The 11,301-nt window shown below is 50.3% G+C and overlaps 4 protein-coding genes across 7 annotated transcripts in view; 1 reads left to right on the forward strand and 3 right to left on the reverse strand.

Annotated features, from left to right (window-relative positions):
* The window catches only part of LOC126578667 (GPI mannosyltransferase 4), a 2,526-nt gene extending 1,132 nt beyond the window's left edge, over positions 1 to 1,394 (reverse strand). The window contains exons 1-3 of the mRNA XM_050241469.1: positions 1,166 to 1,394; positions 158 to 1,097; positions 1 to 86 (exon numbers count right to left, since the gene is read on the reverse strand). The exon at positions 1 to 86 is cut by the window's left edge and continues 1,132 nt beyond it. Coding sequence (XP_050097426.1) covers positions 1 to 86; positions 158 to 1,097; positions 1,166 to 1,310 — 1,171 coding nt within the window. The 5' untranslated portion in view covers positions 1,311 to 1,394. The remainder of the gene's footprint in view (positions 87 to 157; positions 1,098 to 1,165) is intronic.
* A 127-nt stretch (positions 1,395 to 1,521) lies between these two features.
* On the reverse strand, positions 1,522 to 4,516 carry LOC126574462 (esterase E4-like). 2 transcript variants are annotated; one of them, XM_050234680.1, is made up of 5 exons: positions 4,144 to 4,516; positions 2,643 to 3,158; positions 2,198 to 2,572; positions 1,810 to 2,137; positions 1,522 to 1,736 (listed from the first exon to the last, which is right to left on the reverse strand). In XM_050234680.1, the coding sequence occupies exons 1-5, from the start codon at positions 4,504 to 4,506 to the stop codon at positions 1,555 to 1,557; spliced, it is 1,764 nt and encodes a 587-aa protein (XP_050090637.1). In that variant the 5' UTR covers positions 4,507 to 4,516; the 3' UTR covers positions 1,522 to 1,554. The 2 variants fall into 2 exon arrangements, with proteins under 2 accessions (XP_050090637.1, XP_050090636.1); XM_050234679.1 differs by lacking the exon at positions 4,144 to 4,516 and adding an exon at positions 3,289 to 3,712.
* Positions 4,517 to 5,452: 936 nt separating this feature from the next.
* On the reverse strand, positions 5,453 to 8,258 carry LOC126574816 (glutactin-like). 2 transcript variants are annotated; one of them, XM_050235200.1, is made up of 6 exons: positions 8,122 to 8,258; positions 7,365 to 7,779; positions 6,781 to 7,302; positions 6,346 to 6,723; positions 5,951 to 6,284; positions 5,453 to 5,873 (listed from the first exon to the last, which is right to left on the reverse strand). In XM_050235200.1, the coding sequence occupies exons 2-6, from the start codon at positions 7,716 to 7,718 to the stop codon at positions 5,692 to 5,694; spliced, it is 1,770 nt and encodes a 589-aa protein (XP_050091157.1). In that variant the 5' UTR covers positions 7,719 to 7,779; positions 8,122 to 8,258; the 3' UTR covers positions 5,453 to 5,691. The 2 variants fall into 2 exon arrangements, with proteins under 2 accessions (XP_050091157.1, XP_050091156.1); XM_050235199.1 differs by having other exon boundaries at positions 8,065 to 8,147.
* A 355-nt stretch (positions 8,259 to 8,613) lies between these two features.
* LOC126574878 (GTPase Era, mitochondrial) lies at positions 8,614 to 10,322 on the forward strand. 2 transcript variants are annotated; one of them, XM_050235287.1, is made up of 3 exons: positions 8,614 to 8,782; positions 8,839 to 9,256; positions 9,320 to 10,322. In XM_050235287.1, exons 2-3 carry the CDS (start codon positions 9,026 to 9,028, stop codon positions 10,241 to 10,243), a joined length of 1,155 nt encoding a protein of 384 aa, XP_050091244.1. In that variant the 5' UTR covers positions 8,614 to 8,782; positions 8,839 to 9,025; the 3' UTR covers positions 10,244 to 10,322. The 2 variants fall into 2 exon arrangements, with proteins under 2 accessions (XP_050091244.1, XP_050091243.1); XM_050235286.1 differs by having other exon boundaries at positions 8,860 to 9,256.
* Positions 10,323 to 11,301: the final 979 nt, after the last annotated feature.

Below are 11,301 nucleotides of genomic sequence, written 5' to 3' on the forward strand. Positions count from 1 at the left end.
AAATCACGGGAAAGAAGATGGCCGACAGCATCAGTCCGACGAAGGATTGCGCTCTGGGCAAGCTGGTGTACTCGTTCGCGGCGAACCTGCAATAAACCAATGAGATCTTTGATATGGAGAATCATAACACGAGTGCACGCTCTAGCGCCACGCTTACCGATACATCATAAGAAGCAACGAAAGGATGGCAATGACTCCGAGCACATTGTAAAGAAGTGGAATGTTTACGAGCAGGTGCGTATAGAACGGATGCACACCATGTTGGCCAGTGTTCTCCGATACAATGTTGTATCGGATAAAGTTGACCGGCGTGACGACAAAGTTATTGATTCCAATATCCTGTCGCTCCAGCTCAGCCAATGTCAGGTAGCCATAGTAGATGGAATCGATCAGAATGCACACGATCAGGGCCGGTAAGGCGGACAGTACGAAGATGAAGATGCGCATATTGAAATCGGTAAACGATACCGTCCGTGTTCCCATTCCGCGCAGCATCCAGTGAAAGACGAGTGGCATACCGAACAGTAGGAACGTTGGTCGGTTAAACACCCCTACGACGCACAGCGTCGCCATCAGAAAGCAGTGGTTCAGTGAGTGTGAAGGCAACGACATCTTGAGCTTGTAGAACCGGACCTTCTCAACCGTTCGCTGAGCGGCACGATACTTTTCCTCCAGAAACTCACGCTGATAGATGATGGTGTTGGAATGGATCATACAATCGCTCACGATGTACAGCAGCAGCGAGCACAGTGCCATCTCGATCGAGTTGGAGAACGTGTGCGTTGCGTACACTAGCATCACGTACGAGCTGGCGAGCGTAAGTAGGCGAAACTGGTACTGCAGGCCGTACGAACGACAGATGCGATAGAGGCTCCAGTCATTTACGAACGAAAGCGCCACCATCAGTAGGCGGGGAAAGACGAGCGTTACGTAGCTACCGCGCAGGTTGAGGCCGAGATAGTAGTTGGTGTACATCGACAGAAAGCGCAGGCAGGAGAACGGAATCTTGAGCCCCAGGTAGGAGACCGCTATCGAGCGCACCGGGAAGGTGCTGTTAAACTCCCACGATCGTGTCACCTCCAGCCCATACTCGTCACCTAGAAGCACAGGAGCGGTTTAGCATACGGCACAGGAGATCTTATATTGGTGTGGCCAGCCAACTCACCAACGATGACCTCCACCGATTGGAAAAACTCATCCGGATGAAGATAGCCGAGTTGCGGCACGAACACGAGCACAATCCGCAAAAAGCAAAGGATGAAGTAAGACACCAGTGATGGATCCTTTGGTTTGATGGTTTTGAATTGCATATTTTAGAATCCTCCCTGGAGTGTATCCAACCAAAATGATTCCCACTTTTTGCAGCGATTTTTCCAGCGCCCACCGGGACTTCAGGATTTTCCAAACAACAACAAACCCACGTAGACGAGACCCATGCAGCGAAACAGAAACACTTTTTTAAATTGGTCGTTATTCGTGGCACGTGGTGAATGAAAGACACGTGGCGGATGGTAGTTATTTCGTTAATAATACTTTATTTTATTTACTTTATTATTAAGCGATAATAGTTTTGATGAACACGGTTAACACGATAAGAACGGAGGTGGACAGCACGCACCGGGGTGTAGCCGCAGAACGATCGTTCCTGGCTTTGTCGATGGAAGCAGTGAACTCGTTGAAGTAGTTGTTCCGGTTCTCACACTGGCTATTGATTTTCAGATACGGCCCATTAAAATCTGTCAAACAAACAAAGAAAAGATAACAGAGTAAAACAGCTGACCGCCGTATAGCACGCGAGCGGCGCCTTACGTGTTACGGGATCCCAACTATGAGTCAGCTCCGGTGCTGTGGGGACTCCTCGCGTGGCAAACGATGTCCACAGTTCGACCATCAGCTTGGCCATCTCGGTGTCCTGCTGGTTAAGCCGTTGGCCCAGTGGAAATAGATAGAACAGATCTTCCGCATGGAAAACGCTGTTCGGATAGGGATACTGAAAGTCCTGGCTGGCCGAGAAGTTGTACATCGACGGGGTTCCACTGTAGTCGAAGCTGTACAGGTACACTTTGTCCGTGTTTGCGTATGCAAACCGCACCACATCCTGCATTACCGGGGCCTTGATAGCCAGGTTACCGCAGATCTGTTGAGGAGAAGATGATCGCTAAGTTGCAGCTTTCACAATCAATGGCTACATCCTTACATCAACTAGCGCTGGTAGCAGCTCGGTGAAGTTTGCTCGATCGATTTCGGTCGTGAGGTAGCTGTTGAATAGCTGATACCAAGTACTGGAACCATCGTGCGACATCGAACCGAACCTATCGTTGATGGTTTCGACGAGCTGGAACAGCTCCCAGGATGTTTTCATGTTGGCCGGATCGTACGATAGCCCGTACCGGTAAACGGCTTCCCAGAACAACAGTCCCTCCTGCGAGGTCGTGCCAGCAATCAGCTCCACATGGCTGATCGCATTCCGGGCGAACGTTTTCGGGTGTTTCGGCATAAACGGTGAAGCTTCACCAATCACGATGCACGCTCCTGCTACATCCGCATAGCTCGTAATGTTAAACTGTGCGATCTGGGAACGTAATTGCAGCACAATGAACGGGAGTTTTTCTTGAAATAGTCCCAAAACACATTCTACTTACCCTGTGATCATTGTACGCCTGCATGAGCGACACAGCGGGCACAGAACGGAGACAATCCTCCATCGATTCCGCGGGACGATCACAACCGACGCGCCGTGCGATGTCGATCGCTCCTTCCTTTGGCGATCGACAGGTGGCCCAGGGCGAGAAGATGGAACCGGACTGAATGATCGCTCGGCTGAACAGTGTCTCACGAACCAGCGGACTGTAAAGCAACGCCGAGATGGCCGCACCACCGGCCGACTCACCAAACACCGTCACCTGCGAACTATCGCCTCCGAAGAATCGTATGTTCTGCGAGACCCATTCGAGTGCCATGATCATATCCAGCATGCCAGCATTGCCAGGAATGTTCGCTGTGCCGGTGGAGAGGAACCCGAGTGGTCCCAATCGATACTGGATGACCACGAGTACGATGTCCTTCTCGAGCAGATACTCTGGTCCGTAATCGGAGGCACCACCTTCAGAAAATCCTCCGCCATGTATGAACACCATCACCGGTCGGCTGTCAGTTGTCTGCAGGAAGAAAGATCAAGTTCAAAGATTACAAGCGTTGGCAAGAAACGCAGTGCTACGGCTAGAACAGCACAGTATCTATCTCTGGTCTGGTCTGGTTATCTCTAATCACACGCGCCCTTGTACTCACGCTATGCGTGTACACCGAAAGGGTCAGACAGTCCTCGGACGTAACCATGTCACCCGTGGTCACGTTGTTCTGTCGCAACTGTGGACAGGGACGGCCGGGTAGGGCAGCATTGAAAACACCGCTCCACGGTCGAGCGGCTATCGGAGCACGGAACCGTTGCTGCCCAACCGGTGCCTCGGCGTAGCGTATGTTGTGGAACTTGGATATCTCCCGATCCGTCCATGCTGTGCGGCCACGCGCGCCTTGTACCGAACCGAGCCCATCAATCACCACGATCGGGGTGTTCTGCTGACCGTTAACACCGCACTGTTGCGATATCAGCCACAGCGCCACACAGAGCTGGCCGATAATGTTTCCCCACTTTGAGTACATTTCACGGAAAGCCTTTTGGGTGGAAAACGGAGATACGGTCTGCACACCGTGCACTACAATCACCGACTGATCAAGCCCTCGAGCAGGTGGAGCTCCTTTTTATAACCTCAGGCACTGGTTGGCGGAATCTGTCTCTCTACCGTCACGGATCGACAGGAATGACGATAAACGATGTTCGCTAGATAGACCATAGATAGGCAGGAATGAGCAAGAATATGTCCCCGGTGGACTGCCGCAGATATGATTCCTCTGTCGAGTAGACGGATCGATTAAACATCTTGCCGATCCATGTTTTTTCGACACCGAATTGAGTAATCGATTGCTTGCCTTTCGACGTAATGGGAACATGTGACTCGAATCAATGAATCACGGGCGTCAGACCTTCAGTGAGCAACCGATTTCTTTCCCCACAGCAGAGAGAACGTCCAAGAGAATGATGACGCAAATGCAGTCCGAGTCACCAGCACGGCAGACGATACTTACGTTGTGGGTGAAGACGGACAGCGACAGGCAGTCTTCGACCAGCGACACATCCGCCAGTCGACCAAGCTGTGGACAGGGCCGACCGGGCGTGGAAGCGTTCATCACACCAGGCCATGGGCTAACGCGAACCGGTGCAAGGAACCGGAGTGGCCCGATCGGTGCTACCGCGTACTTGATGTTGAAGAACTGATTAAAAGGACGAGCCGTCCAGGCACTGTAACCGATGGAACCTTGTACCAGACCTAGTCCCTCGATCGCGACCAGGGGATCTGCACGGGGATTTTGAGCTTCAACCAACGCACCAAAAAGAGGTAAAAGGGCAAACACAAGTGGAATCCGGAAACGAATGTGTTTCAACTGCATTGTGCCGTGTTGTGCTTCACGAGGTACTGATACGACGATGCTAGCGAACGGTTCCTTTTACCGAACGCTGGCACTACATTATCTTCGCACTTGAGAGATGTTGTGTCACGATACCGAGCGTGGTCAGCGTGATAACGTGTGCCCCATATTGATATTAGGTGCATTTAAATAGCTGTAATGGGTCGTGAGGCAGAATACACATAAATGCCGATTTCACGTAGCGGACCAACGCCGGGGGCATCAATCAGCAGCAACTTGATTGATATGCAAATGAGCCAGCAAAGGCTTACTGGATGAGTGTACCGGCATGCTGGATCAAGCAACAGAACCTAGCAACCTATGAACAAGTGAAAGATTATTTTTGGTGGGTTTCACTTTGAATTTCACACAAATTTAATCGAAAGCATTTAACACCATTTGTGTTCCTTAATTTCCGGCACTGTCATACCGTGTGCTATTTCGCACTGTTCACCTTGAACACGCTCAGCGAATCCATTACCTCGTTGCTCGTGTACCACTGGATGATCCCCTGCATCTTAACCGTTTTGCGCAAAAGTTTTTCCTGCTTCGTAGTTTCTCCGAATATTTCCCACAAACACTCTTCTTCCTCGTCCTCAGGATCTCGTTCGGCAAAGGTGAGGTACACTCGGGTGGCTTGCATGTGCGCCGGAATGTTTTCACTGCTGCACGATGGGCACGGTTTCTTCGTTTGCTGCACGTAGGCCTTCAAGCATTCGGTGTGATAAATATGGGCGCAATGGCTAAGTACGACGTTGTCCTGCAGCAAACCGCCACAAATGGAACACCCCGCGAACATGCTTCTTTGGGGGTTGTCCAACAGATGGTTTACCAAAAATGGCAACTGGGGTCACTTTGATTAAACACAGCTAGCGCGATGATCGCACAAAAGGCGCCTTTTAAGTAAGCTACTAGACCAGTTCGAGTATAGAAACACTTGATTGATAGTTTTATTGCGAGATGCATATTGCTTCACATGTGCACGATTACTTTAAATATGATTCTTCATGACTAATTCTGTGCCATTTACCACTGGGTACCTTTTTTATAGTTATTTATAACCGATTGTAATTGATTGGGAAAGTTAAAGGTAAATTAATTTGCGGTAGTGTCGCACCACCACCTGTTCTGTTGCTCGCGTTTGGCGTCTTATCAGCAAACAATGATTTATGCTGAGGTGCGTACAACCGATATGAGCAGAACCGATAAGAACGCGAAAACTATTCCACTTGCTGGTACCAGTGCCTTACTGCTGGACGTACGTTCATGAACGGTGGCAGTATACTCATCGTAGAAGTTGGTGCCAATCGTGGCCGGTTTGTTGATGTGAAGATACGGCCCGGTTGGTCCTGCGTGGTAGAGAAACAGATGTTTTGTAACAATAAAATAATGTTCTGCTATGTTGTAGAAACGCAAAAAAGCTCACCTGTTACCGGTGGCCATGTTGGCACTCCGCGAGAAGACGATGGAACACCGGTGATGGCAAAGGACGTCCAGAGATCCACCATCGTTTCCGACATTTCCGTATCGGCTGCGTTCAGCTTGGCAGACTCGGGTGGATACGGGAACAGGTACTGGTTATCGTCGGAGTGATGGGCACCACCGGTGAACGGATAGTGTTCCGTTGGTGCACCGTAACCGAACCGAGTGTGTTCGCCCCGATAGTCGAAGCTGTACAGGAACGTTGGCTGCTCGCTGTAGCGTACGTTGGCCTGGACATCTCGTAGCACCGGCGCCTTGATGACGATCGTGCCTGCGATCTGGATGAATGAAAGGGTTGAAAACAATCGATCCTCGACACGCCTCGCGATCGAAACCTACATCAATGAGTCCATCGATAAGCCGGGTAAAGTTTCCACTCGCTAGATCCTGCTCGCTGAAGAGTGATTCCACTTCATATCCTGCCAACGCTCCACCGTGTTCATCGATACCGAAGATCCGGTTAACGGTGTCGATCAGATCGAACTGGTTGAACGTCCGGTTCTCGATCAGTCCCATTCCGTGCAGCATATCGTACACGTCCGTCAGCATGAACGAGCCATCTTGCTTCGTTACACCGGCCATCAGTCGAATGTCCTTGCGCACCTTGCCGGCACGGATGAGATCGAATGGTGCCGCTGGTAGGAAGTTTGATGGTCCTCCAACGACCATTCCGCAGCCTCCGATATTGTTGATGCCCTGATACTGCATTCGATCGAGCTGGAGAGAGGAGAAGCGTGTTAGCCTCGATCATTTATTGACCTTTGCCTGGCTTACCGAATGCTTATCGAGAGCCTGGAGCAACTTGACGACCGGAAGCTCCTGGAGACACTTTTCTATGTCCTCGATCGGTCGCACCGTATCGCAGCCCGCATAACGTGCGATTTCCTTCGCATTTTCCAGCGGACTTGGATCGATGGTCCAGGAAGCGGTTGAGCCACCGGATTGCAGGATCGCCTGCTGGAATAATTGCGGTTCCGTGCGTGGACTGTACAGTAGCGCACTGATCGCACCGGCACCGGCCGATTGACCGAAGATCGTTACACGGCTCGGATCACCACCAAAGTCCGCAATGTGATCCTGAACCCACTGTAGGGCAAGCAAGATGTCCAGCATGGCAGCATTGCCCGGGATGGTCGTGGTCATTGTGGAGAGGAAACCAAGCGCACCGAGACGATACTGGATGGCCACCAACACGATGTCACGTTCTAGGAGATAGTTGGGTGGATGATCGGCCGCTTTGCCGAGGTAAAACGAGCCACCGTGAACGTACACCATAACCGGGAGCTTCGCCGTAAGCTAAGGATGCGAACCAACGGTCATTATCCGACCATCTTATCTGGGGCCACACCGTTACTTACGTTCTTCGTGTAGACCGAAAGCGACAGACAGTCTTCGATCGCGCTGGTGAGCTCCGCTGGTGGTAACTTATCCGTTATTCCCGGCTGGGGACAGGATCGCCCCGGACTCGAAACATCTTTCACTCCAGTCCAGGGAGGCAGAGGGATGGGTTCGCGGAATCGACGCTGTCCAACCGGTGCTTGTGCGTAGGGAATGTTGAAAAACTGTAACACTTTCTGCTCCGTTCGTGCCGTAACGGTCTCCGAGCCGGAAACGGATCCGAGATCACGGATCTGTACGGTCGCACCATCGGTCAAGAGGCCACCACACCAGAGGCCCACTAGCAGGGCCGACCAGACCACTGTCGACGCCATCTAGCCAACACTATTGGACTGCCTCGTACGAGGGTTACCACGGAATGACCGTTGAACGGCACTGCTCAGCGTAATGCCAAAGATAAAACCGTAAGATAAGAACTTGTAATGCGTGCAATATCGGGTCGGCGATGACGATGATGGTGACAATTTGTTTAAGCCTATATATAGGCTGTGCAGAGATAACAAGCTGCCAATCAATCATGGAAACGGGCGGATGAACGGTACTACCACAGGGCGCCGCGATTCCGGCAGGTCTGTGAAGACCGCGCACCTTCCCGATATCAATTCACTCGTCGTAATAGAATACCGACAGTTTTATTACCGCGGCTTATCGTAGCCTCACCTATGCAAATCGCAATCGCGTAACTGATAAGCTGCCACGCTGCGGCTATTTGCTCACCTCACTCGTCTTGTGCTCGTTTGCGGCGACACTGGCGGTGCGATCCATCTTAACGATCATTTGAAAGGCATTTTTGCACGATCGCTACGTTGTGGGCTGGTTGGTGTTGGTTGATTGGCACACATTCGGGAAACCTGTTTCTTCGCCTGGCTGCCTTTTTTGTCGTGCAAACACACATCGCGATCGGCGCTCGCATGAGGATGGTGGCCGTTGAAGAGGATCGCGTTTGTTTGGTCACGTGCGAACGGTGTTCGGAGGGCGAAGGTCGCATACCGAGGGGGGGGGGGGGGTGTTTGGAATAAATGCATAAATTGCCAAGCAAGGGGACGAAATAGGTTGAATGAAGAGCATTCATAGTTTTATGTGAAAAAGGATGAAAAAAATTTGGTTTTTCAAATCTTTTTTGAACAAACTAGGCTACAACCATGGTCCGCCTGGCAGCACTGCTACTGTCTGAGGCTTGTTTGTTTTGGTTTACGGTTTGAGGTTAGAGTTTCGTTACGAGTTCGCTGCAAAAAGAGGGAAATTAACATTTTTGCACCTTTCCGGGACCGATAAGAACGACTACGAATCATTTGCATCGCAAGCCGTCGTCAATCAACCCTAGAGAGTACAGAAACCTGTGGACGCGATCCGGGAGTCCCGAAAGGAATCCGCGCTGGTGAGTTTCAAGTTCTTCTTCCAGTTACCATCACAACAAGATCTTCTGCTAATAAGATTACCGGATAACCCTCTTAGCTACCAAAGGGAACAAACGGATTGTACGTAATCGGTCCATTTCACATCCGGAACATCCGTAACCGTGCAGAAGTAATAGAAATGAAACTGTTTTCAACATCCGTGCTTTGGTAAATCCTCACTCAAGAAGAAAAAATAGAAGGTGTTCTGTTCCTTGGTCGCGAAAATGTATGACCTAAAGGTAGCCATCTGGCTGCTACGGCGGTTTCGGGTTAGTTCCGCCAATTTTGTGCCACCCCAGCGGTGCTTGGCTACCGCACACTCTGCGGAAAACGGTAACCAACACACGGATCAACCAGCAACGACCAGCGGCAAAGAGAAACTCATCAAAGTGGCCATGATTGGGATGCCGAATGCGGGCAAAAGTACACTCATCAACCGGCTGATCGATCAACGGGTAGGTTGGAGTGGATTTATTGATTTTGAAGAGAAAAACCTTATTTTATTCCTTCTTATGCAGGTTTGTCCAGTTTCAGCGAAAGTACATACAACCCGGAGGGCATCGAAAGCGATTCACAGCCGCTCGAACTCGCAAGCCATACTCTTCGATACGCCCGGTCTCGTTGGCAACCGGGAAATCAAGAAACATCAGCTCGATGCCCAGTTCGTGTCCGCTTGCCGGCACGCGATCCAACACTCCAGCTTGATCGGGGTGGTGCACGATGTTTCAAACTCGTGGACCCGCCACGCGCTCAATCCGGTGCTGTTGCGTGTGCTGGAAGAATACTCCCATCTGCCCAGTTTTCTCATCCTGAACAAAATCGATACGCTGAAATCGAAACGAATTCTGCTGGACATCGTGAAGAACCTTACCTGCAATCGGGTGGAAAGCATTCGTGACTATGTGCCAGTGAGGCGGCGCAATAAGCTGGCACCACAGCTGGCAGGACAGCAGGAGAAGCAGGTGCAGGAGGAACCATCAACGGATGCACCGGTACAGCAGGCCGAGGGGTGGCCACATTTTACGGAGATATTTATGGTCTCGGCGATGACGGGCGATGGGCTGCGTGATGTGATGACGTTCGTGCACGGGAACGCAAAACCGCAAGCCTGGGAACATATGGCCGATGAGCACACGGATCAATCACCGGAACAGCTGATCGTGCAGAGTGTCCGTGCACGTTTGCTGGACTTTATGCCACAGGAGATACCGTACCTGCTGCAGACCGAGCTCGAGTTCTACGAGGTCGTCGGTGGTCGAGTGCTGACCAGCGTTGTGGTGACCTGTCCCAGCGAGCGGATCGCGCGGTTGGTGTGCGGTGAGTCGAATGGAAAGCTGCGCCAAATCAACGAACAGGTAACGTCGGATCTGATCGAAACGTTCGGCATGCCGGTGCTGTTGACCATCACGACGCAGGTGCGCAGCAAGGAACCAAAGGCGTAAAGAGAGGGAGGTAGTTTTGCGGTTAATTAGCGTGGATGTCGAACGAGAAAATGCAATAAACATGTAGTGCAGATGATAAGGTTCTCGTGTTTTTGGTGTTTCTTGCTAGTGAAATAGTTCGCAATAGAACTATTCCATTAATGTGGTCACAACTTGTTAATGCGAACTGTGTAAAGTAGACAAGGAAAACAGTATTATTTTTAGTATAAGCACAGGACAATCCCCGCAGGTCTCTTTTTGGTTTAAATTTTAAATTGACTTAACAGTTAATATATTAGTCGCAGCGGGCTAAATTGAGCAAAGTTGTGCCTTCTTGGATGGGCTGTTCATCTTTAATCAAATCAAATTACATTTTATTTTAGATCGGTTCAGAAAGAAATTTACCTATAATTTTTAGAAGTCTAACATTTTCAAACACTTCAATTGTTTATCAATTGATTATCAATAGATAAGTTTTCTTAAGCACTTTTACTTTTGCTGCAAACGACTTGTTTGAAAAAAATCTTCGTTCGCTCGTGGTCAAGGCCTACCAAGGATCTAAGAGTGTGTTTCGGGCAGAGTCGTCGTCTGCTATTCTCAGTAAAGAGACCATTTTCGATATTTTTGATAAATGTCCCTTGCAGATTTCAATAGTTGCTTCACAATCTTCCACTTTAAAATTTCCCCAAATAAAATCAGACTTTGGATATACTTTCTTTGTTTATTATGTAGAACCAGCAAGAAGCAACAGGCCAATGGTCGGACGCGTACTTGGGCACGTAACCGTACCACTCCAGTGCGTAAACTGTTTACCATCCAAAGACCCCAAAGAACAGCAACTCCTGAGGAAGCACTTCCATTCCTACCGCTCCCACCGAGCGAGAAGATCAATCGCGAATCGCACATGCTTTCCGGCATTCCAGCCAAAATCTTCGTCAACATTTCACGGATCGATCCACGGCCCCCAAGGGGGGGGGGGGGGAGCAGTAACAGCCCAATCTTTATCGTTTTCAAGGATGTAAAATCCGATCTGGCGCCAGCTGCCGGCTTCGAGTTACACCAGGCAGCTCCAGTTTACT

This window comes from Anopheles aquasalis, chromosome 3 (assembly GCF_943734665.1).
Source record: "Anopheles aquasalis chromosome 3, idAnoAquaMG_Q_19, whole genome shotgun sequence".
NCBI lineage: Eukaryota > Metazoa > Arthropoda > Insecta > Diptera > Culicidae > Anopheles > Anopheles aquasalis.

Excerpts from the sequence above, each read along its gene's own strand:
- LOC126574462 (XM_050234679.1), bottom strand. The coding sequence starts at position 3,660 with ATGTACTCAAAGTGGGGAAACATTATCGGCCAGCTCTGTGTGGCGCTG. Across the intron at positions 2,573-2,642 it reads AGGCGTACAATGATCACAGG|ATCGCACAGTTTAACATTAC; the intron begins GTAAGTAGAATG and ends TTACGTTCCCAG. Across the intron at positions 2,138-2,197 it reads TGCTACCAGCGCTAGTTGAT|ATCTGCGGTAACCTGGCTAT; the intron begins GTAAGGATGTAG and ends TCTCCTCAACAG.
- LOC126574816 (XM_050235200.1), bottom strand. The coding sequence starts at position 7,718 with ATGGCGTCGACAGTGGTCTGGTCGGCCCTGCTAGTGGGCCTCTGGTGT. Across the intron at positions 7,303-7,364 it reads TTTCGGTCTACACGAAGAAC|CTTACGGCGAAGCTCCCGGT; the intron begins GTAAGTAACGGT and ends TCGCATCCTTAG. Across the intron at positions 5,874-5,950 it reads AACATGGCCACCGGTAACAG|GACCAACCGGGCCGTATCTT; the intron begins GTGAGCTTTTTT and ends TCTACCACGCAG.
- LOC126574878 (XM_050235287.1), top strand. The coding sequence starts at position 9,026 with ATGTATGACCTAAAGGTAGCCATCTGGCTGCTACGGCGGTTTCGGGTT. Across the intron at positions 9,257-9,319 it reads ACCGGCTGATCGATCAACGG|GTTTGTCCAGTTTCAGCGAA; the intron begins GTAGGTTGGAGT and ends CTTCTTATGCAG.